Genomic DNA, 26208 nt, shown 5'->3' on the forward strand with positions numbered 1-26208 from the left:
TGTCTAACACAGCGTGTCTTCCAGGGAAGGACTTGATTGTCATGAGGAACAATTAGGCCAATCAGAAGTGCTGATTTAGAAACATTATACCTAGAAGCTTAGACTTCCTCTTCAGCATCTGAGACATAAAATTAGTGGTGCACCGATTGCAGTTTTCTGGCCGATTACGAAGCCTATCCTACCGATTCCGATTTTGGGCTATACCAATGGTTTTTGGCTGAAATGTTTCTCAATATAGCAAGAAAGGTGCTGAACTGGCAACAGTGGGGTGACAATTGTTAACAGTAAACGTGCAGACATGACCTGGTGGGCCGGTCGATAGGTCAACCCTCAGAGGACAGAGGCTGATTTTTAAACCTTCACAGATAAAATCGATGGCTTCACAAGTAAAAATCGTCCTACTTCCTGTTCATGCACAACAGGAAGTAGTTGTGCATGAAAAGCAAAAAGAATATTTTTTAAAAGTTATTATTTTGAGACACCAACACCAAATCAGTTGCTTTTTTTTTTCTAAATCACAAAATCCAACCAGTGTCACAGAAGCGCAAAGAGGCTTTTAAAGTCACAAATTCAACAATTTAGTTCACTCTACTTTATCTATTTATCTATATTATTCAGCTTTCTATTTTTCTTTTCAAATAGTAGCACGATCACAAATAGGTGAAAGTTTTGGAGCGATACAGCTTACAGTATGTATATGCTAGCTGGTTAATTCCTGGTGTATAGCTGCTGTTTTTAAGTTCATGCTGTTTTATTTAAATCGCTGAACTCTTCTCGGCTTCTGGTTTTGTTGTCCTCACCCTAATATTATTAGTGGCCCCATCTGGACACCTCGTGAAACATTTCCTGGAGTCGCACTTGCTTCTTGATCAGAGAGGAGGGAAAAATCCATTGTGATCAGATTCCCACATGAAAGTTAACAGAATGAAGGGAAGGCCGGGTCTTTGTCTAAAGGTAGCGGCTTGTCTCCTGGGCAAACAAAGCCTTTGCATGGCACTGGGAATGGTAAACATTTGCATGGTGAAAAGCCCCAGAGTTTAACCCTTCCTCCTTTTCCTCTTACAACTTCCTTTTGTTCTTTGCACTTATCAACACAAGACAAAAGAACAATAAAAATCAAATACAGACACACAAAAAGTAGGTGCTGCTATCCTTAGCTAGTGTGCTGATGTGGTCCTTTGGCAATCACAGTCTCTCAACTTGTTTTCTGCTTTAGCTGGCAGGCGAGGCACAGCACACTACACAGCAGATTTACTCCCAGAAGACATCTAAACAGCGGGGCGTTTAGCTGAGATGCCGCTTTGTTTTCTAAAAATCTCCCCCTATGCACACAACAGAAAAGTGTCCGTTTTTTTTGTCAATTAAAACAGACGATCTCAAAGTAAAACCCGCATCAGCACATAATGTGTAACCACTGTACCTCTCATCTTCCATAAACCTCAAAGGCTGTTTTCTCCGCCTTCGTGCTCAAGTCGGCTCGTACGGAGGGGTAAAACAAGCAGCAGGGAAACGACAGAGCCGCGGCGTTCTCCTGAGGAGCTCTGGAGAAATTCTGATCGTGTAAAACTCGCACAAACCGGGAGAGACGGATTCAACTGTGCATCATGTGCCCATCACTGTCAGCCTTCTCTGCCCTTTAACTGTGTAATTAGACCATTGAGATGGAAACAGGGACAATTTCATCCACCATGTCATTACATTTCTGCATGTCATCTTTGGGCAAATCATTTAACAACTATGAACAGCCCCTCTGGTGTGACCACAGTAGCAGACTGACATCCAAAACAATGGGTAAAAAAAGATCTGAGGCAGTCATTAGGGTCAGACAGTCTTTACAGAGTAGTTCCTCTGTATCTCTTATATAGCAAGTTTAGACATTTCTTGGCTTAAATCTCCATAATTCCCAGTCAGTCCATTAAGAAGCAGCAAAAACAAGAGACTGAAGGAATGGGCAGAGTGGTAGGTGGATTCATCAGTGGGCAAATACTGAATAATACTGCACAGATAATATAATCATGTTTTTCTTTTGTAAAGTTTGATGTATCACCAAAAAATCTCCCTAACCAGCTTTGAATTGTATAGAAAGACAAACAGGTAGACAGACGTATGAATAGATGGACAGACAGTTGAAAGGACGACTGGACGGATGAAATAATTGTCAAACTTATTAAAAGAGATGCTCTTGGATGAATGGATAGATGGATGCAACTTCTGAACAATGGGTCCAGAAATTAAAGAATCAATTTCTCCAGCCGTATCTATGCCAGAAAAAATAAATCTAATTCCATATTTTTCCATAATTTTCCGCAGCGTGGAGGAACCTCGTTTTTACTAAGAAGAAATGCTGGGGGAAAAAGTGACTCTGCAGCGAGTGGAGATGAAAGAGGAAGAAAAGAAAAAGCCAATAAGAAGCAAACACATTGTAATTCCACACAGATACTCTGTTATCATCTATTTTACTCTGGTCAAAAGAATGGACAGCACTGTGAAATAGCCTCTTGTTCTGTTTACCGGCAGTGTTGCGCTGCATTAGACATTCAGGAGACACACTTCCATTTTGCTGAAACAGATACAATCATTGGTGGTGTTAATGAAAAATGCACCGCCTCAGAGAGCTCTCCCCCTTGTAATATTCTTCATGTACATCATTTCTAATTGTCTCCAATAATGAGATCCCACTACCAGAAGACCTGTCAGTGTGCATTCTTTGGAGGCATGAGGATTTTTGTTTCGCAGGTGGTGAAGTAATTACAGCTGGCAACCACTAGGCAGTCAATTCACTTTTCCACGCATATTAAAGCGCCGACGCTGCCGGGCGAGCACCCGGGACAATTCGGTTCTAATGGTCACCATTCATTCTGACCCCGTACACCTGCATCTGCATTTCTCAGCCAAAAATAAACATCAACAATAAAAACGACGAGAGCTGCCGGCCAGAGAGACAGATGCATTTGTATCGCTCAATTCTCGGTGAACATAAAATAAAGGTTGCATGTTGTTATTGTTCCCCAGTCAAACAGCATAAATAGTAAAACTGCTCCAAGTGAAGCATCTGGTTGGGTAAATACGCCAAGATGAGCCTGCAGACATCTTTTACTGCATTTCAAGCCACACCCACAAACTTAACAGGCTCCTGGTAAAAATAGATGGCTAAATAATTCAAATAAATCACATCGTGTTCATTCTTGAACATGATGCATATTTTTAAGCAGGATTCCTTCCTATCTTTGGCTCATTAAAACCTCCTGCCTTATGTGACCTAAAGAAGCAAAAGAATGAATTAGTGAGTGACTAGACAGTGTTTTCTGGGGCATTATCGCTGTGAAATGAACCAAAATTATTTTCATGCTAGACAGGAAGAGAAACCTTCCACAAGCTGAAGAAACTGGAGCAAATGTGACATGTCCTCCACAAATGCTTTACGTTCAAACTAATTACGAGCTAAACTGCTCATTTTCAGATCATCTCAAATTGTTGGAACATTTTCACACGTGTTGGCGAGCCGCAGCACCTGTGTGTGCAGTTTCCTTTGAGCTCATAAATACCCCCAGCAACATCCTGAAACAGCTTTTTCCTGCTATTCTCCTCTCGCTGACCCCTCTCTCCCTCGGTCTGAATGGACACGACCTTGTCACCCCCTGACCCCTGATGACGGAGTAAATGTTTCTTTTTTAAAACAGCCGATCAGAAATGAAACATCAACATTAATTCCCTGCTAAATGCTCCCACTGAATAATGGATGAGGACACAAGCGAAGATATGTAGATTTCCACCTTCTGCTCTAATTGCTGCCATTCAAACACGTCTGAAGTCGCCCTCGCTTCAAGAGCCGGCTTGGCTGCTATCAGTCAATAAAGTTGCCTAAGCTGGAATCAAAGGGTGGCCTTATCTGTCAGAGATCCCTCACATTAGCTGAGAGCAGGACATCAAAGACGAAAAAAGGGGGGACGCTATTTATGCACATCTGATACCTGCAGTGGACATAATGGATCTTAAAGATGCTCTGGTTGAGTAAAAACAGACTCAGGTTCACACAAACACACAAATCCATACTGGGCCCTATCTTGAAAGTGGGAACAACAAACTCCAAACGTCTGAACGCGCGCAGCCTGCACACATAACAACAGGTAAATACTTCCTTACCTTGGTCTGGCAGCTGGCAAACATTGGGGGGGACGGTCATGTTCAGCATGTCATTGACAGCCGTGTCAACATAGTGTCCTCTCTGGACGTCATGTTCGCTGTCGGTCTGGTCGCTCTCCTCGTGGCCGCTGTCCTTCAGGCTGTTGCCCTCCAGGTCCTTGAACGTTGATGTGCTACATGGGGGCCAGGAGGGAGAAAAGGGAAATGTTGATTAACTGTCACATCACCTTTTCTAACACGGTGTTGGTTGTCGCTTGGTCCCTGATGGGTTTTGACGAGCTGCCTGTCTTTTAATCTTCTTCCCCCCTCCCACAAACAGAATATAGAGAAACTGCTGGCCTACTTTGGGAAACTCCACTCTCCAAACTTTTTATAATCAGTGAACACACCATATTTAAACTCTGTTTGGTGTGGAAGTTGTTACTGCAGGAAGACGAGCCAATGTGTTTGAGTTTTGGTTGTGTCAAACCTGACTTTTTCAGGTCCTTAGGATGATTTGTCCAATCAGAACCAAATTAAATGGACCCAGAAGTGATTTTAGCAGAAAACAGGAGGTTTTAACATGTTCTGGGCTGGAAACACTCTTGGATTTTGAGGCATTTAAGAAAGAAGTCAGAGGAGGCACAGAGGATGAAGAAACCTTTTAAAAGAAAATAGTATTTTGTACATGAAGACACTTGTTTACGGGTCATTCAGGTGTAGAAAAAGCAAGAAAGAATACATCTTTAAACAGATAACATAAAATTTGAGACTTTTGAGCTTTCAACCTATTTCTATTTTAGAAATTACAAGATTTAAAATTGTGGAAAAGTCTAACTTAAGGTAATTGTTTCTCTTCATTAGGAAACACAGAGAAAATACAGAGGATATTGGACTAATCATTAATGGACAGATGGTTATTTTGGTGCATCATTTTGTGTTTTTGTTGTTTTGATCTATCGGCTGCAGGATATTTTATGTCAACCAGTTTGAGAACATTTAATTTAAGTAATTTTTTATAATTGACTCAGACCTACTGTCATTTTAAAATGATAAAGAATTAAGTTATTTGTAAGATTTAGGTAATTCATTGCTATTTATCTCTAAAATATGTTTCCACAAAGAAAATGAAACTAATATCTAAGTGTGTAAAAGCAGGAAAGAATGAAATATTAAGGTATGAAATTGAGTTATAAAGTGACAAAGGGAAAAACTGAGCTGTTGTGATCACTAACCTGGAATACTGAAGATAATTTAACATTTATTTATCTTTAAAAAAATAAATAAATAAATTTGTAAAACCTTGTTTTACAATAAATTACCAGTTTTTCCCCTGATAAAAAAATAACATGCGATTTCTTTCCTGAATGCTAGAAATAAATATTTTGAACCTTTTTAATAGTTTTAAAGAAAAATATTAATCTTTTCAAATGTATCATGAGTTTAAAGTATCATAGGAACTGGAGGGTAGCATTTGCCTTCAAATCTCTTATTGCTGTGTCCATAAAAACTGAACATTTCTACGGATTCAAACTTGAATAATCGTAATTTATTTTAGAATAAATCGCCTTTCAGCACTAGACTTTTGAAAAGAGAAGTCTATGTCTGGCTTCTGTTTGCAGTTTCCACAAGATAAGAAGAAAGTGCAAATCTTTTGAGAGCTTTTATGGATTAAGCACATATTTCTGAACCTCACAAAGCAAGTATGCGGCGTTTCAGACGGGGACATTGTGGATGGATGTGCCGTCTTCAAGGACATTTCAACGAATAAACAGGAGGCACTCACTCACTACAATCATACAAATACTGCAGTAATCAGGAAATCCTGCAATCCTGGGAGATGGATGAAGAAAGGCGCTGGAAGCATACAAACGGAGCATCTGTCTTGTTTGGGGCTCACAGTCAATAAAGATGGTGGGGTGTGGGGGCCACAATAAACAGCTGCACAGTAACAGCGTGATTTCCCCTCGTTTGATTTCCTTCCCACTGGAACAAATCCTACTTTACAAACAACACTAAACTGGAATGAACACGTTTCTTGCATGGGAGAGAAAATAAGACGCGTTGGTTTGTGGGGCGGCGGGGAATCGGCGTAAACAAAACGGTGCGGTGAAGTAAAAGGTGGAACGGGAGGAAGTGAAGGACAGTAGAAGGCAGAGCTGCATTCCTGGGCCCAAGCTGGGAGAGAGGACCGCAGCGGAGGTAATGCCGGCTCCGATGTTATCACTGTAATTGCACCTGTCCCAGACCATAGGCTCCCTGGCTCCTGAGGGGATTTCTTTGTAGTATCCTGCAGAGGCCCACACTTGAATGCTCTTTGTTTATATTAATGCAAGGAATCTTTTTTTTTTGAAAGCGGGAGGGAAGAAGTAAGAAGGGGGAATTGCCTTAATGGGTTTTCAAAAGGGCGGCACAGCCTCAAACAAATGAAAGGCTTGATTGTTTCACTGCAGGTAAAAACCAAGAGCTGCAGCGAGAACAGTTAGAAACCCTCCAGAGGTTCAAGGAATTTCACTATGACCCCCTTCAAAACCGTGACGCTGAATTCCTGCAGCCCTATCAAGTGTCCCGCATCAAGTGGGCTGAACAACAACGCACAAAGAAAACATTTATTCTTTGATTCTTCACACAAGGAGACCTCAAGTGTGTATTATTCATGAAAGTGTTGCCTCGAACACCTCCAGAGAAAACTTTTAAATAGTGTTGAGGTGCTGCTTTAGTTTTTGAGAAAAGCTGGACTTTGGAAAACTTAGAATGTGGAAGAATTTGTTACTTTGTGGATTTTATCTCATAAATCTTAGGTTTTTTAACAAAGAGTCTCCTAAACAGGTTTCCTACCCAACACAAAACACAAAAAGCTTTGTTTTCTGTATCTTATTTTTGTGCTTTCTTCCTCTCTTCTCTCCTTCCTTCGTTGAATTACCGTCCTTCATTCCTTTTCTAATTTTTTCCTTCTATCCTTCCTTGCTCTACTTCCTTTCACTGCACGTATCCTTTGTGTTTCTATTCTCTTTTTTCCCTTCCTTTCTTTCCTTACTTGTATCTTCTTCTTTCCATTCCTTTTTTTCTTACACCTACCCCATTTTTTTTCTTCCTTTCTTCACTTACTTGCATCCTCCTTATTTCCTTCATTTCTGTCTTCCAAAAATCCATATTTCTTTGTATCCTGTCTTTTCTCTTTCCTTCTGATTTTCTGAACACTTCCAGCCTTTTCACTGTGGAAATATCTATCAAATATTCATGATGAATTTACTATTACTATTTTACATTTTAAAAATCAATGTTAAGGACCGAGGTCCTCTGGAAAGTTGAGTCTGAAAAAGTAATCTGAACACAAAGAAGAAAAGCAGGAACTGTAATGGTGTCGGGGTCGGTGCCCGTCTCCCTCTGTGCGAAGCGGCCCGGTCGGTCGAGACCCAGCTCTCCCTCCGTCTGAGAGAGACCTGAGGGCAGCACTAATCATTAATAATTACGACGCTCAAAGTACTGAAATTATCAAACAGCAGAACAAGCCTTACTTTGATTTTTTTTTTTTTTTTGTCCACATGTAATTAGTGGAAGCTGCAAAGAGAACATGTCCAAAGCGTAGAAAAGGCTAACGCTGGTCTGCATCTCCTCAGTAGAGCAAGATGTGAATTTGCAAAAGATTTTTTTGAAATATGTGCCAAATCAGACATGCTTTTAGAAATGAATCTAAAGCTGTGTGTGTTAGAGGTGAAAAACATTATAGTACATTTGTAAAACACAGAGAAACTGTCCAGAAACTCCATTGGGGGTAAAATATTGAGTTGGAGCAAAAACAACAACATTGTTGGCTACATAGTAATGATGAAATGTAGTGTGAAATATCACTTCACATCCAAACAGTACACATAGCATAAAAAACTTAATTAATCTCATTAAATGTAGGTTATTTCTCATTTGAACGGTTGAAGTTGTACACGTTAATACCATAAATAGATGATTTTTCTAAGCTTATAGAACCTGTTAACTAAGCTGAATTTTGGGGAGGAAATTTTCATTTTAATTACTTGGAAATAAATAAAATGGGTTTCCTATGCCTCTGGGATTAGGCAGCTTATTAAAGGCAGACTCTGCAGGGTTCCTGCAAATTTTTCATGCTAAAATTAAACATTACTCCAGACTCAACTTTCCAGTCCTTTGTAGTCATTTTAAATAATAAATAAAACTAAAACATTCACAGTGAGTTTATGGCAGATATGTGTGCAGTGGGCAGGGTTTGCATATGGGCAAAAAAAATCCCTTTAAGACCAAATGTACAAAAACTGGAGAATAAAAAATATAAGAAAGAAAAAATGGAGGCAGGTCACAAGGAATGGTGCAAGAGAAGAAGGGGCCAAAAGAAGAGCAAAAACAAGGAAAGGAGAAAGGACACAATGTAGGAAGGACAGATAAAATCAAGGTAGAACAAAATAAGAAAATAGAAAGAGGGACAAGAAGAAAGAAAGTAAGAATACAAGAATTGGAATAAAAACAGAAAGAAGGAAGATTCAGAAACAAGAAATACGAAAGAAAACAGGATGTTTATATTTCTGCATTTGGAAGATGCTTTTATCCAAAGCAACTTAGTATTGAGGATGTAACAATGCAGTTAAAGTAATAGCTAATAATGATCTATTTAAAAGGAAGCCCTCTCATTTGATGATGCAGAAAAAGAGAGTACACTCAAAGGGAAGTGGAGACATTTTTATTTTATTTTAATCTGTTTTTTTACTTGTTCAAACATATCCAGACCTGGAAAACATTGGACTCAAGTACCCTTGTTTCCCAGGCTGCATAGGAACCCCGATAGTTCAGGTTTCACCTCAAATGTTTTTATTTAGCAGTTTCCTGTTGCAGTTTTTGTATTTCTGTAACGTTGAGTTCAAGTGCTTTTTATTTATTGAGGCATAAGAAAGTAATTAAGTTGACCGACTTTATCTTAAATGTTACATTTAGGAATAAAGTGCCATTTCTTGTGCTTGTAAAATGAGTTAATTCCTCACATGTTGTGGATTTTTTTATTGTAAAGGTAGATTTGGACTTTCCTGCAGTAAGCCATAGGCAGATGTAAGATAATCCCACATGTCCAACTGATAGGTAAAATCAGAGAGGTGGAGTAAGATTATTCTAAAAAATTAACCCATCTATCTTATAGTGAACAATCTGAACAACCTTTTTAAACATTTGTTTCCACTAAATGCTTCACAGAGTAACATTATTTATCCCAAAATCTCATTCTCCCCTTTTCAATTACACCGAGTGAAAACAAAACAAACAAAAAAAACATGCAGGTACACATGCAAGCTCCACCAACTGGTGCTCTCATTAAGATAAAACAATTACAGATAACAATGGTAATGAGGTGCTGGTAACAATTCCTAATCAAGACATACCTTTTAATGAGGTGGGCTCTGCTGTTCACATAACTGGAATCAATGGAATAATTCTCCGTCTGCAAAGAGAGTGATGAAGAGGGAGGGAAGAAGGGAGGATGGGGGCAACAGAGAGAGGTACTTTTAATAATGGAAGCAGCCAAAATAATGTTAGTAGTAATTGGCTTTCAGTAGAAATGTTATTTTACACAAAGGCCCTGGTGTGCAGCCTGGGCTTTCAAAGGGCTGATTCCTATTCTCTTTCAAAGCACACACGTAGAGAGGCTGACTTAGAGCTGAGAGCAGCAGAGGAGAGTGCTGCAGCGAGCGCAGCCGCTCTTCTCCTCTTTGCCCTCCCCGCTCTCGATCCCATGCTCCCTCCCCGCCCTGCCGGTCAGCCCACTGTCTTTAAAATGGAGTCATTAGGGAGGACAGACTATCATGCAGATAGGAGAAGAAACAGAAATGTTCTCCTTTTCTCCTTCCCTCTCTCTGAACTCCCTGATTTCCCCATGTTGAAGAAGACATTAATGTTGAAATATTAAATAAATAAATAACTATAAGAGCAGTAGATGAAATTAAGAATGTACCGGGGGAATCTTAACTCCGCGGTTGCACGATGAAAAGGCTTCCAGAATATGCATTCAATAGATCTTTGATCCATATTAAAGAACACAGTTAAAATGGATCCTTTGGTAAATTTTTCCACATTTATTCAGTTAATCTATGACAAAAGGAATGATAGTACTTTTGTGCAGGTAGCCCCTCCACATCTGCCAAACATCTACTGACTCTAGGTGAGACGTCAGAGAGCAGTGGCAAATCAAAGACCTCTCCGAGGAATTTCCCCGTTCTGCACCAGGCCAAGATATGACTCCTCAGACAAAGTTGGACACGAAGCAGGAGTTTCTGCAGAAAGAAAACAGTCTTCACTTAAAATTCCACAGAGGAGACACTGTATCCTGAAAAATGCCCGAGTCAACGGCTGATTTCTGAGGAAAGTGTAGCGTGCAGGCATCAAAGCCTTGCTGAAAGAAGAAAAGCCTCTCTCCTGATGTTAAGAGAGGTTAATGCGGCCGCCGGAGGACAGTTGCTGATCATCAAGTGGACCAACTATTTGACGCAGGCCCGCTGTTGAGGCAGCAGTGGGCCTGTGCATCTGTCATATGCATTGACAAAACACATTTGGACTGAAATGGAGTTGGACCAGTTACCTTTGTTAAAAGGTAACTGGCTTCAACACTTACACTATTTGGATTACTACTATGTTCCAGACAAAATAAATATCATTTAAGGAAAAAAATAAATGCACAAGCAGAAAGCTAAACCTTTATAGGTGAGGTCAGATTTTGACCAATTCATGCCAAATCTAGTCATTTGTTGCCTTTTCAACAATAACAACACAGATTCTGCTTAGCTATTAGCATTAGCCCTGACCAATCAGCAGTCCAAAGCCATATGTTTTCTTTAGTACTTATACTTCCAAAATTGTTGGTAGAAGTAGCACCACTGTGCACAAAGATCTCACTTTGTGTTATTTGTTTAGGTGGAAGCTAGGATTAGCATTGAAGCTAGTTGTTCCCGAAAGTCAGAAACAAATCATTTTAAAACATCCCAACGTTTCAAAAATGAGACAAATATTTTTTATAATCTTTTATTTTTTTCCCCTGTGAGTACCATCAGACAGATAATGACTATACAAAACTATTTGGTGTCACTAAAAATCCCCATATCGGCCACCATGTTGGAAGTGCGTCACAACTTGCGAGTGCTTCACAAATTTTGTGAGCCAGAGCCACACTAGGATGTCTAAACTCATCTTGGCACAAACTAATTGAGGAAGTTGGAACCGTTCAGCCTTGAGAACTGCCTAGACGGCTTAAATTCAACAAGGTCAACAAGAGATTTTGGTCCACGTCAACAAGATAGCGACACAGAGTTTCTGCAGATTTGTCAAGGAGTCAAAAGTCCTGATCCAGTTCGTCCCAGAGGTGATTTAATGGCTTGAAATCTGGTGACATCTGAGCTACTGGAAAACTGAAAAATCATCCCCATGTTCAAGAAATTAGTTTGAGATAATTTGAACTTTGTGGCATGGTGCATTTCCCTGCAGGAAGCATCCCTCAGAGGATATTTAACTGGTCATAACGAGACGAAGACGTCAGTAACAACACTGACTTTTAAGCAATGCTACATTGCAACTAGCGGAAAAAAGTAGGAAACTACGGCAACACTTATTACAGCACGACATAGGTCAGGACAGATCCATGCTTTCATGTTGTTCACATCAGATTCTGACCCAATCAACTAAAAAGACTAATTGGACCAGGAAAACGTTTTTGATCTATAAACTGTAGCTTCAGTTTTCTGATCTTAGCAGACAGAGGGAACCTGGTGCGGCTTAAACCCTTCATATCATTCAGTCTGTCCATTCTCCTATATCAAAGCATTTTGTTCACACAATTGCCGCTTTGTGGATCTTTTCTCTTTTTTTCCAAACATTTCTCTGTAAACCCAAGGGACGTTTTTGTGTGAAAATCCCTTTCGATCAGCGGTTTCCGAAATACTCAGACCAGTCCGTATGGTATCAACAGCCATGCCCATATTTAAAGCCCGCTAAATCTCCATTATTTCCCATTCTGATGCTTGTTTGGAACATCAGCAAGCCGCCTTCACCACATCTAAGCCTAAATGTGACTTGCTGCCATGTGATTGGCTGATTTGGATCGGGGCCTCTTTGGAAAACTTGAGCTTCTGAGGTGTGTCCGTCTTTCGAAGTCCACCAAACTTTGATGAATCGCAAGACAAGCTGACACAGGCTCAGGATGTTTACTTAATAATAATGCATCATATTGAAATTCCTTCTCTTTTTACCATTTATCCCTAATTAAACTTTAAGTCATTACTGTGGAGGATAAATCATGAGAAGGAATGTAATTAACATTTTAGTAGTATCAAATAATCTAGGGCGCACAGTGTTTGTTCATTTGTGTTACCCATGACTCCTCCTGCTCCCATTCGGCTTGACTCCATTAAATATCAAAGTTAACAGTCGTGGCAGGATAATGCAAGTCAAATTCTTCTTTAATTAATTCATAAACAGGGGTACATTTTTCAAATGCACCTGTATGGGGAGGTTTATTAAACATGCATCCCATGGCAGAGCCATGAATGGATACCACAGTATACGAGGACTAAAGTTTGTATTATACAGAAATTATGCACTGTGTAGTTTATGCATAATGTTTTGTGTTGCACTTGCGCGGCGCTTTGATCCCAGCACACAAAAATTAAACTGCCTCATCTGCCACAGTGGCTGCACATCCACTGAGAGACTAATGAAAATGCAAGGCATGAGTAACAAGAGGAAAACTTCATTTAAAAGACCAGATAGAAAATATCTTGTGAATGTCACTCAGGCGGCAGCCTGTAATTGGTTTGGTTGGCATGTTCTGGGTGAGAACGACCCGCAGAGCACGGCGGAAACCCCACCCCCACTCAACACCCACACACCCACCCAAACTCACAACCTGTCCCTGTCCTGAAATGTCCACAGCACGACTGAAGGGTTCCAGCAGGTTCTTCACATGCAAATCCTGAACCGTTCCCGACTCAACTCAACGAAGTTCTCAGGGAAATGGGGGGGAAAGAAGGAAAAAAGAGAGAAAGGAAATAGAGAAAGACTGAAGCAAGGGAGAGAAGATAGTATAAAATGGAAGGCTAAAGGAAACAGGAACAAAAGAAAAAAAGAAGAAATAACAATAGAAAGGAAAGAAAGGGTAGAAAGAAACACCAAAAAGACAAAGAAAGACTAAAGGAATAGCAAGAATTAAAGAAAAAAAAACAAAACAGATAATAAAGAACAAAAAGAAGAAGGAAGCAAGACAGTCAGGTTGGAAGGGTAAGAACAAAAATGACCACATAGAAAGACAATAAGGAAGAACGGGTGAAGGACAGGGCAGGGAAACTGCAGAAGAAAGGATGCAATGAAGCAAAGGACAGACAGGAAAATATAAAGGACTAAAAAAGAAAGATGGAAAGAAAGTAGGAAGCAAAGAATAAAAGGAAAGGGGAGAGTTGAAGGACAAAATGATGAAGATATAAAACAAGGAAGAAAAACAGAAAGAAACAAAGGAAAGAGAGCACAACAAAAAAGACAAGAGAGAAAAATGTAAAAATAAGAGGAAAGAAAGAAGCGGGAAAGAAAAAAACATCGCAAGACAAATGTATGTAGTTGATTAGAGAATGAAGAACGGAAACATATTTTTCTATTTTCTTTGTCATACTTATCCAGACCTAGAAAACACATAAAGTCAGAACTAATCCAGCCTGGCGTCTGAACCCTGACAATCGGTGCATTGAGGAAGCTCCATTACTTCCACTTCAGCTATTCCTCCAAACTGCAGCTCCCCATTAATCAAAGAATGTGGCCTATTTTCCTCTATTTATTAAATTGTCAAAGCGAAATAAACAATAAATCATCATGGGGGGGCATAACCTTGGGCACCGATGACTCAGTCAAGAGGGCCTATTCTGAGGAAGAATCCGACGCATTAGTCAGGGCTTCCTGTAAAGAAATGCACTGTCCTCCCCCACATTTCTGACCGACCTCAAACTGGAGGACATGTCAATATATCTTGCAGGGAGGTCAGGTTTCACGCAAGACGATCGCGGACTGCTTAACTACAGCACAGATGCCACAAATGGCGGCTTAATCAGGTTGGACAATGTGTTGTTGTGATCTGAGCGTCCCCAGTTCAGCGGCCAGAGTCACTCTATCCCTCTAATTATTGTTCCGTTTCATCCAAACAACTGGAGGCAGGGATGTAGTCCCCGGTGTCACCCAGTGACTGATGGGTAGTGTCAGGGCGAGTGGAAGGAAGAAGTGGAAAGAGATTGGAGGGGAGGAGGGCGAACGGGCGCAACCTGCCTAACAGGAGCGTCGGCGTAACCCGGCAGCTTTCCACTTTTCAGCCGTCTCTTCTTTCCCTCCATCAGAACCAGAGGAAGCGCTGGAGTCGCTTCCCTGCGACTGAGAGGAAAAGCAATCTCCTCGCGTAGTTGCTGCCATAAGATTTGATTTGCCTTCCTCTCAGCGTGACAATTGCTTCGGCAGTCTGGATGCAAGTGTATTCATTGTATGGGGGCTCAGGCGGGAGCATCGGTTGTGAAGAGGAGGGCGGCAGGAGGGGTGAAGACACCAGTTGTTACACCAGTAAACACACGACAAGTTCAGCAGATGTCACCCCGATAGGAGAGGAAAGGCAGGAAAAAAATGTGACACAGCTGGTTGATTCTCTGTACCATCAAAGCTGATTGAAAGCCAGATTTAAACCAGAAAGCAAGCTATGAAACACTTTTTCTTCTCCATTTTTAAAATGGAAACAAAACACCAAACGGATTGACATTTATCTGTTTACAAAGTTCTGACCCCGCCACAACCGCGAAGCGAACAATAAATCCTTTAAAGTTAACATTTGAGACAAATTGCATTTAATAGATCGAAAGCGGAGGGAATAGAGGGGCAGCAACACTGAACATATATGGAAGAAAAACTGATTCCCTCATGTCTGTCTGCCATGGATGCAACTCTTTAATGTCATCAATTTATCTGACAAAGAACATCCAGCCATGCTGTTTGTGGAAAATCTAGTGTTCTCGCTGCCACACTGAAACGCAGGCTTTAAACATACAGAACAACAGACGAGACTGGATCTATTAAGACTGTCGGATGAAATTTGTCTGCAATGTTTTGTATTTAAGCAGCACCAGGTTGTGTCTCAGCCTCTTCTCTGCCCAGGAAGGAAATATTACATGTAATGTCCTTTGTTGTGGATATCCTAGAGCAAAATAAATTAAAAAAAGTGGCTACATGGGAAAACATTCACAATAATCAGATAAAAATAAACTTTTGTGAAAGATAATGCAGAATTTCATACAAATTGACTTTTTGCTTAAATCTATGTACCAAAATAGGAAGAAAAGTAGATAACGACTGCTGCTCAAATCTGTGAAGTTTCTGGTTTTATTTTCTTTAATCAAACCCAAAATTTGTATTTTATTTCTGATATCTGGAATATAATATTCAACAATCAGTCTTTTCGCACACATTGCTGCAATTAGGATTGTTTGTGATATTTTCTGCTTTGCTAGAGCTGCTTTAACTCAAGGTTACAAAGTTGTGAGAGTCTCCAAGCAGCTGGTGCAAGAAGGAAATATTTCATACAAGCATTTTCTCTTTTCGTGTCGTTCTGCAGCGCAGATCGAGGCTACATTGTGAGCGATTCCCTACACAGTGTCTGTGAAAAGAAACGCTTCACTTTGAGCCTCCTGCACATCAGCGTTCCTGCACACACACACACACACACACACACACACCCACACACACACACACGCACACACACACACACACACACACACACGCACACACGCACACACACACACACACACACTCTGTTTCCTATTTGGAACAAAAGCACCACTCCAACAATCCCTGACTCACAAGTCTGTGCTGGCGCCTGACGTCCCCGCCTCTGGGTCTGCACCCAGCCGTGCCTCTAAGCAGCTCCAGTTCAGGCGGCGTGACACCCACGGACAAGACGCAGATGATGAATGCACCTGTTCGCGGCGGACCTGCGCTTTGCTCAACTTCCGAGAGAGAAGGAATGCTCCTCGGTTATCTCAGACCTTTTGCTCCCTCCCCTTCGGTGACCAATATCAACACCTTCAACTTGATTATAAGATTTCTCATAGACCTCTGCCATCTGCTAGATTATAGATTTCCCTCTTCCTTTAGAGAGGGCAGAGCCCCAGAGGGAGGATCAGCAGTAAAAAGGGTGAAAGAGTGCCTGAGGCGCAGCTATGGCTGCGGATGGGATTACATTTTCTATTTCTGCCTTCTCAAAGAGGCCTAGCATGATGAATACAGAGAGTTGTTACCATTTAATATCAACTGCCTTCCCTGCAAACTCAAATTATACACAATCAATTGTGACAGAAGGGTACACGTGTGATGAATAACCTGCCACATTCTCTGCATCATTTCACTTCATCACACATAAGTTCACCCCAAACCCAGTCGCTCATTGGGAAATCAATCACGGCACGTAAGTGAATGATTCTGTGGAGGGAGTTTAGAAACATTTTGTCGCTTTGCAGTTGCTTGTGCCGCTCTCTTTACGAGTTAATGGCAAAAAAACAGCCGAGAGCGCCCGTGAGGTCACGCGCGGCCCTGACCACCAGCGTTCAGCATTGTGTGGTCACGCTAAATAACAGGCTTTCAGCAAAACAATGAAGCTTGAAACGCAACGGCACTTCCTGCTTGCGTTTCCTCCCCGTTTTTCACACCTTCGCCCGTGAAAACGGAGGAAATATTTTCCCATTCAGACCAAAAACAATGAGCCGCAGTTCCATGATGCTGTTGTTTTTGCACCACCTGTGCATCTACCACCCACATTCAGATCTGCATATCACTCGACTGCCTTTCAACCGCGGAGCACAGACAAAAAGTGCAGACCGGTCTCCACGTCTCTCAGGACCACAGGCTCCACAGAAGTCCAGTTAGTAGGAGATGTGATTAATTATACATACATTGATAGAAACAGCATTCATTATTCATGAGCTTCTCAACGTCAAAGCTATTTCCCTCCCTCTCAGAATGATGAAAAGATTTTAAATAATAGCACCCGTTTGCAGACGTCTGCATTCCAGCGGAGACGACTGACGCTGAAAAGGCTTAAAGTCGAAGCTGCTGTCTTAGCGGGGAATCACCGCTTGGGCCCCAACGTGTTTCAAACCGTTGGTAGCGTTCAGGGTGCGAATTATACATTCCCAGGCAGGGTGGGTCGATTTAGAGCTGGCAAACCCTGAAACCGACTGTGTTGCAGTAAACCTTTTTTTTTCTTTTTTTTTTTTAAGATTCAAAGAAATTAAATTCAAAGGTTTTCGAGCCAGAAATCACTTCTAAACAAAATGCCAGAAAATTAAACCTGCACACTAACACATCAACTGATGTTTCTACGTAACATTTACTGCAGCTCTGTTGCCTTCCTAGAAATAAAGAAATGATCCAATTAGTTAATCGATCGACTGTGTTTCTGGGAATACATAAATGAGCAGAAAAAACATGTTTTGCTCAATTAATACCACCTAAAAATAACTGTGTTTTGTTTGGAAGGTGCAATGCCTTATTGCTTGTCTTTTGTAAAGCAGCACACACAATTTGAACACCAGAGAAATCACACAGTTACAGGCTCTTTTGAGTTTTTCCTCACATGCAGTAAACACCACACACCAACTAATTATCTGACTACTTTGGGACATTTATAGAGAATTGAAATGAAAAGGTGGTCAGTTTATCCTTAATCTATGATGGCGAAAGTAAAGCACCCTGTTCTGATGCAGCAGAACCTTGATCCCAATGCAAATGCACTGAAGTTCATGAACATAAAACGTGGTTTTCAACTTGCCACAATGCACGGCAAAATGCATGAATATGAAAAAATATACTTAAAAATGAATACAATAAAGAAGGTCAGAGGGATAACATTTTCTTCGATGGCTTCCTTCGGATCAGTGGACTGTGGTATATCAGTGGAGACGTTTGTTTGGAAGAGGTGCAATATTTAAGTATAATCCGAAGGCGTCTGAAATCGTACTATTAAGATTCTTCTGATTTCTTTATGCAGCCAAACAGGATATGAATGTTTTATACCCAAATCTGGTCTTTTTGCCTTTCTTGTTGGGTTCCAAAACATCATTTGAAGGATAAAACCCCAATTCCTCCTTGTAATTCAGATAATACCGGTGTTTTGTTTTGCCTTTTTGTGTCGACACAAGGCTGGTGCTTTTAAGCCGTTTAGATGGGGTTACAGTGTCCATTAGAGTGAATAGGGGTGTACTACTTCAATCTGGGGGGATAGAGTTTCACTTAACACCTGTCCGCGGTCAGGGCTGCATTCGCTTTCAGATCCAGAAAACTTCTGCTCAGCCGCATCATTATAATTCATGGTTCAACAGAGAGAAAAGCAAGGAGGGAGGAAAGCGACTATCTGTGCTGTTTCCTAAAAGAAATCGGCTTACTTTTCTAAAAGCCTGGGGAGCCCAATCAAATTCAAATAGCAGGGAACTTCCCCTCCAGGCAAGTCTTGAGGGATTTCCTTTAATTTGGATGTCAGACTCAAAAGTTTGCACACTCCTCTCATCCTAAAATCCGTTAATGTGCATATATGGCGCCACATGAGAGCGAGGTGGTAATTTTTCTGAACAGACTTCGGAAACACTAAGGAGCCAGTCTAATCCAGGTAGATTTTGTGGTTTCCGTTCCCCCCTAAGGAATAGGCATTACAAACATATTCTTAGCAGTCATTTAATTTCTTTCTTTCCTCTAAGAATCACTAGATAGCGATTTCTCCTTTGAGTTGTGGCCTACATCAGCCACAGTGTTGAAGGGGATGTTAAATTAGAGCAGAAAATATTCCCAAAGGTTTTTCCCGCCTCCCCTGGGCCGGGCCTTAAAAATAAACACTCAGAAACACTCCAGATTATGTAAACACATTTCTCTTAAACGCTTACGCGAGAGCAGCGACTGAATAAACAGCACTTCTTTCATTCACTTTGGATATCAGTGAGCAAAGAGCACATTTTTAATAAACTCGACGAGGACGACAGAAATTAGAAACCCGGATCGACTCGTCTTCTGCGGCGCAGAGGAAGGAGTGCAGGAATTTCTCTCGGCAGCTTAAAGGTGGCTGCCACTCACATCGGTGCAGCTGTAGTCTCCCTGTCTCCCCTGCCCTCCCTCCCTGTCTTTTCTTTCTCTTGCTCACTGTGACAAGGCATCTTTCCAGACATTTTAGTTTGATGGAGATTTGCAGCAGCTCATTACAGACTGGGAGGCTCTGTGAGCGGATGCAGTCACTCGGAGATGGATTGAGTGGGTCTGTTTATTGACATGCCTTAATCTGACACTGGGTAAAGGGAATGAGTCACCGCCTCCAGACACACTACCACATCACAGCCACTCCAGCAAACAGGGGAGACAGCACCTAGGATACGAGTGGAACTTCATCAGCGCTCATTAATCTAGCAACCCCAGACCACTCGCTCAAACAAACCGTGTTTACCCTGCATGTTGGCTGGATGTGTCTGGGGGTGATGGAGCTTTTCAAAGGCCGTGTGTGCAGGTGCTGGGATCTCTCACACACATAAATACACAAACTGTGACCACACACATGCACACAAACATACAAACTTCGACTCAGGGTCATCAAAAGGGATTCCTTCCATGCTTGCCTCAAAGCACAATGCATGTGGAAACAGCTGCTATGAATTGAAAGTTTTGTCACGTTGTGACAACAAGCTGCAGTGTATTTTACTGGGATTTATGTGATAAGCCAACACAAAATAGGATAAATTATGACCATAAAACATGGTTTAAACATTTGCTTATGTATTCACCAAACCCAATTTAAACCCAGTGTAAACAATTGGTTAATTACAAAACAGATGTTTGTGATGTTGTCTCGAAATACAACATGGAAGAAGATTGGACATCATTGAACCCCATTGCTGAAACATGGCGGTGGAAGCATGATGCTATGGTGATGCTTTTCTCCGGCCGGGAAAGTTAAGCTGGTGAGAATTGATGGAAAGATTGATGGAGCTAAATAAAGGACAACCATGAAAGAAATCTTGTCAAAGACGTTCATCAAAACAACCCAAAATTTACAGCCAGAGCTACAATAAAATGGTTTAGCTTATTGGTGTGTAACGTAGGTCCTCTGGAGTCTGAATTAGAATGGCCCAGTCAAAGTTCAGATTCCCTAACTCCAACTTGAACTTAAGAAACTGAAGTTCACAAATCCCCTACATCCAAATGACTAAGCCTGAGCTAATTTGCACCAAAAACAATGTAAAGCTGCTAGAAAAACCAGTTTAGGCAATCAAATAAAAAAACCATGTCAACATCTAAGATGTGTGAAAACTTTTGCAAGGCATTTGTTTTCCTCCATCCATTTTTCTTCTGTCCTTTCTATCCTGTTTGTTGGTGCTTCATGTTTGAGCACATCTGCTTGTGATATTTAGGATGGTCCTTTTAGGCTGCTGTCAGTGTGGGGATTGACAGCGCAGCATTAGCTGCGTGCAGATCTCTGCCGCATCTGTAAATCCGGCTTATTAGCAGGACCGCGACAGACTGCATTAAGGGCACAGTTAGAACAAAACGACAGCTGACGCTTTTGATTCTGCAGTGTCTTGTTTCTGGTGAGAGATCTAGACGTATCACATATAGTATATCACAAAAAGGAAAACATTCAAACAAATACTCTGACATCATACCCTAACATAAACAAAAATAAAAGAAATGCTTTTGTGCACAGCCAGAGAAAATGAAAGGGAAGAAGTTCTGTGATTTGATTTTACAGTGAAACACTCATTCACATTCACAAACACGCGGAAAGTCGCAGCAGGGCCATGAGTCCAAGGGGGAGCCGGCTGCTGCCTCCATCAGGGACCGGGAGTCTGGCAGCTTGAGAGCTCGGCCAGCGGATAGGGGTCCAGATGCACGCATTCGTGAGAGAGGGTGGGGGGATTCAGCAGCTGAAACACACAGGGATTATGCACAGACTTCATTTAATTTAATTTGTATCAGGGTTGTCTTTGGGGGCAAACACCGTTTTTCACTGCGGGGGGAAATGCACGGGGTCACGGAAAACAGCAACAGACGGCGGATCTCTAACTCGCACCCCTGCAGTGGATCCACAGGGGAAAGCGACGCACCGCGCGCTCAAATCCTGACCGCGTTGCTTCTCACTTACACACAAACAAACACGCGAGCTGATATCCTGCTTCTGTCTAATTACGACTATATTATAGAGTCAAATCCATCCAATTGACATGCATTTTAGATCCTGCATCCACCTATCCATGCCTTGATTTCTTGAAATGAAAACCCGGAATCCTTTTGTTCTGCCTCCGTAAACAACATGTAGTAATTTCTGGTGCTTATCAAAGCCTTTGTGTACTAGTCTGTTTGTGTGCTGCAAACACTCAGACTAAGCTGTTATCTACCAAGAACATATCTTAGGGGTGGATGTTTATCTGTGCAGATGCAGATTGCTGGTGTTCTCTTTGTCTCAGAGCTGTGCTACATATTATTTGTCTTCTGCTTTTTCATCATTTAAGCCTGATACAGTTTGATGTCTTACAATGGAGAAATCTTTTTACTTATCCCAAGGCATCAAATGTGCTCCTACTTGTAATCTGGTAAAGGCGCAGGGGGGAAAAAAGAATAAGGAAATACTAACAGTTGATTATTTAACCTTCCTTTTGTTGCTTTAAAGAACATAATTTAAGCTGTTAGTGAGACAGAAACCAGAAACCTCTTTGTTCATTTTTCTCTGCTTTCTTCAAGTTGCAGCTGGTAAAATTTAAGACTTGTAAGATTATTTCAGAGTCTTTGTTAAATATATTGAGTAACTTATATTTTAATTAGTAACTTTAACAAACTGGATGCAACTTTGGCAACATGCAAAGTGTCCAAAACCTTTGAGCTTTTCCATGTTTTCAGCCCCTCATTTGAATGTAATTTGTGGGGATTTCATGTGAAAACCAACTCGAATATTGAACAATTGTAAAGTGGAAGAAAAAATATAAATTTGTCGCATTTTATTTTCAGCTGGAAGTATTTTTCGGTTTGTTTAGACACAGACATTCACCCCCCCCTTCCTTCTGCAAAACGACTGAAGCTCAGTCAGATTGGACGGAGAGCTTCTGTAGGCATCGATTTTCAAGTTCTCTGTAGGAATTTGGTGTGGTTTTGACTAGGCCATTCGAACACATGAACATGCATTGATCACAACCATTTTTTGCACCCTCAAAAACACTTTCTTTCAGTATTGTTCTGCATTTAGCTCCATCTGTCTCATTTAATTAGAGCACCTGTCATATGTTTTTTTATAACCTCAACAACTCTCGTGACAAACTTTAAGTGCAAGATTTCTTTCTCATTACTTCTCAAAAAACATCAGATTTTTTATTAACTCTCCTGTCAGATGAAACAACTTCTTTAAGCCTCGCTGTTGTTTTGTTGTTTTTTTAATCTGGAGGGTAAACCAGTTGCTTTTGCATATCAGTTATCTAACTTTAACATCCTTTACAAAGCAGCCTCCTGAGTGGGAATTGCAGTGGTTATTGACAACAGGTGGCAACCTGCTAACATAATGCAAGTGTTTAAAGCCAGACCTCATTAAAATATCCTCTCCCACAAAGAGCTGGAGGACAACGAGGCTGTAAGAACATTTTAATTATCCAAACAAACAAGACAAATCCAGTTTCATGAGCAGATTTCTTGTCCAATAATCTAGTTGGGAGAAACGGCTCTGAGTGATAAAATCCTCCTGATGTTTGCTGCTGCAAAGGAACAACATATGAATTCCCTAGACTCTGGTTCAACACAATGCCAGTGATTTATTCTAACAAACATGTAAAAGCAGAAAAAAGTCAGTGGATTGACAGAGTTAAGTCGCAACAAAATGAAAGTTAAGACCCATTACAGAGAACTTGGACATTGTCAAAACTTTTTTAAGACTTAAAACTAAGAGGATTATTTTTAAGACTTTTTAAAACCTTGAGTGAACCCCGTACGGACTGGAAAAAGTAGTTTGATTATAAAATAAAATTAAGACAAAATGTGTGCAAAAGCATCGCCTTGTCACTTCCAGAAAGGTCTGCGCTGCTTGAGCCTGTTGAAGACAATCAGGCTCTCACTGGCAGTCGCTCCGTCTCCTCTTCCTCCCCCAGCCTCTATCAAAAGATGTTAGTGTGTAAAATGTCAAAGACAGAAGAAAAAAAAGGAGGCAAGAGAGGTAATCTCTGTTTCCGTTTTGATCGCAAGTGGAATAATTGGAACCCTCTTAGGCTCATTACACGAGTTGCCCGCCAGCCAAAAGACAGCTCCAACTGCCCCTCTCCATTCATCTGGCAGCTTCGAAAAAAACATCACTTCTTCTAGTTGCAACTTTTTAGGAGACGTGGCGACGAAAGGTCCTGCTACCTACATTAAGGGATAATCCCTCGGTGCCGTTGCTGATGTCAAGCACCAATTGTGAGCAACAGGGAGGAAACAGAAACAATCTGGCTTCGTAATAAGGCCATCAAGCACGTTATGCAGCGTTATTGCTCAACCTCGCTGCTTTTTGGCAATACCATTCTTCTCAATTACAGAAGGTATCGCATACGTGCAACAAGTCCATTAGGATCCCTGTTACTAATGGACTTGTCTTTGCTGCTATTAAAGTATGCTTGTAATTATTGTGACTCTAATTACAATTACTGTATTATCCAAATTAACCTTATTCCTGGTTTAGATCACCCGGAATGACAGTAGCCAAGACATGCCTATGAAGAATGGCACCGACGTCCCTTCAGATAAATCCGGTATAATTAGCTGTGTGCCTTACAGGGCCTGTGTGATGGTAATAATTAGAGCTACTGTAGCAAAGGTCATGCAAAACAATTTAGCGAGGATGCGGGCTGCATGGGTAATGGGAGGCGGCCCCTTCCGATTCAGAGCCGCCGCTGCTGCTTTACCTCTGCTGCACTCGCCTCGTGGTTTTAACCAATGCTCTCAAAAATATTAGAAAGTGAGAACCCATCTGAGCGGCAAGCAGACTCCCAGCTAACACAGTTTAAATGGATCCGTGATTAGATTTGAGGAAAGTGCTACAGGGTTTATGTGTTAACTGGTATCAGCTAAAATCGATTCGCCGCTTTTGAGGTGCGATGCCAAACCCCCCAACCCCCTTTACTTTCCCTCCTTAACTCCTGCCACTTCCCCGTATGTTGCATCTGTTAGCCTTATGTAAAAGCGTTTATGGCTACCTTTCGTCATTGCAATTAATTTTGAAAGACGGGGAGAAAAGGAGGAAGGAGAAGAGAGGGGGGACAGAAAGGGGTAGATGTCTGATCCGCCCAGGTGCTTGGGTTAATGAGCTGAGTCAAAAACATTGACATGAAGGTAAATAAGCGAGCACGTCGAGGTGCTTCTATTTCTATCCGTCTCCCATGTGGCTTCGCTCTCTCCTTCTCTCTTTGCAACTCCCGGATCGCTGGTGCGCAGGGAGCTCCGGGTTCGCAGCCTGGAGTCCACCAGGAGCTCGCTCCGCTCCCTCGTCTCTCCGCCATCACGCCCCGATGAGATCAGTAACAACCTCACACTTAAATATAGCATCTCAAACAACACATATGTGAGCTCGATCGGTCTCCGCGCTGCAACACAACAGCCCTGCCCAAACTCCCAGCACTCCCAACAACACTTCTTTAGCGCCGAATGATATAAACTGATCTGTCTGCCACATAAGCAGCTTGACAGCTCAAAGCTTGCCAGGTGCTTTTGGATTTTTTGACATATTTCTGATTGCTACAAAGGCCGTCTCTTGCTATCGGCTGTTAGGAGGGACACCAGGGAGTAAAAGATCAGCCGTATGGAATTTAAGAGATTTTTTTAAGTAGCTAATTATGTGGTATTTCTTCTCTGCTTGGCACAAACAAAAGTGTAAAATGAGCAAGTTTTCAGGAGAAGCATGTGCCAGATTTTTTCTTGGACCAAGGTCTGGCCGTCAGAGCTAAAACGTCCCTACATATATCTGGGTTGAATGGAAAGCCAATAAATATGCCAACATTTCTAAAACTATTTATGTGTGGGAAATAAATTCAGAAAAAAAAAAAATCATTCAAACCCGTCAGCTGTGGTCCAGTAGATACAACAACACTTTAACTATTTTATTGGTTCTGTCCAACTACCACAACTCACTGCAGGACAAATAAGATCTAATGATAAGGTAGAATCATGTAAAAAAGAAAATGATGTCAGCAAACAAGCTAATTAATGTAAAGTTCAGAGAACGGAAAGACTGCAGCTGATTATCATCCACGTTTTCATATTTATACTTTACAGTTCTGACATAATATAGTTTAAAATAGTAAGAAAATGAATACATTAAAAAAACAATCTGTTCCATCAATTCACCAGAAAAATTGATGTATTATAGTGAAAAAGAAAAAGAAATCCGGGCATTCTTAAACGTAATTTCTGTGCCAATTCCAGCTTTCATGGGGCCCCCTGCTGGTGTGGAGGCCTTAGACAAGCAGCTTAGTTTGCTTATGCCTTGGGCCGGTTCTGAAACGTACAAACATGCTTCTGCACCACTTGCAGAAAAACCAGGGAAAGAGATTTTCTTTATTGGAGGAACACCTGTTTTGTACGAGTATTTTTATTTCACGAAGACAAAAGAAGTAAAAAAATAAAATAAAATCCAGAGAATAAAGAAAAATACTATAGTTAAATAGTTTTTGTTTCTTCTGTTTGCCTACAACTTCAAGATATTTGCTTATATTAGAACAGCATCAAGTTCACGTTTTTTTTTTTTTTTTTTTATCAAATAAAAAACAAAATCATTACACAAACCCAACTCAGCAAGAGCCGTCAAACATCTAATTTATGTGTTTTTGTTCACTAAGATGAAGCCTGCTGATAAAATTTACTGGATGGGAGCTGAAGCATATGCTCCTATCCATATGTTTTTGCGACTGTTCGTGTTTTAAAGAACCATAAACTGTGATTATCATTGATCTACAGTTGTCAGACGCCTAATCTCTCTGACTCATAACCACCCTGGTCACACAGGGCGATGATGGCCCGTTCGCCCCCACA

General features: G+C 41.1%; 1 protein-coding gene across 7 annotated transcripts in view; it reads right to left on the reverse strand.

Moving 5' to 3' along the window:
- Positions 1-26208, reverse strand: part of LOC129360306 (protocadherin-19-like) — a 76819-nt gene that overhangs the window by 26875 nt on the left and 23736 nt on the right. For 4 of the 7 annotated variants that reach the window (XM_055030444.1, XM_055030441.1, XM_055030443.1 and 1 more), the window contains exons 3-4: positions 9519-9577; positions 4144-4316 (exon numbers count right to left, since the gene is read on the reverse strand). In XM_055030444.1, the coding sequence (XP_054886419.1) occupies positions 4144-4316; positions 9519-9577 (232 nt within the window). Of the gene's footprint in view, positions 1-4143; positions 4328-9517; positions 9578-26208 lie in introns of all 7 variants that reach the window. The other 3 variants (XM_055030440.1, XM_055030442.1, XM_055030438.1) reach the window with 1 other exon arrangement.

Source organism: Poeciliopsis prolifica, unplaced genomic scaffold (assembly GCF_027474105.1).
Source record: "Poeciliopsis prolifica strain line A6 unplaced genomic scaffold, Auburn_PproV2 SCAFFOLD006, whole genome shotgun sequence".
Classification (NCBI taxonomy): Eukaryota; Metazoa; Chordata; class Actinopteri; order Cyprinodontiformes; family Poeciliidae; genus Poeciliopsis; species Poeciliopsis prolifica.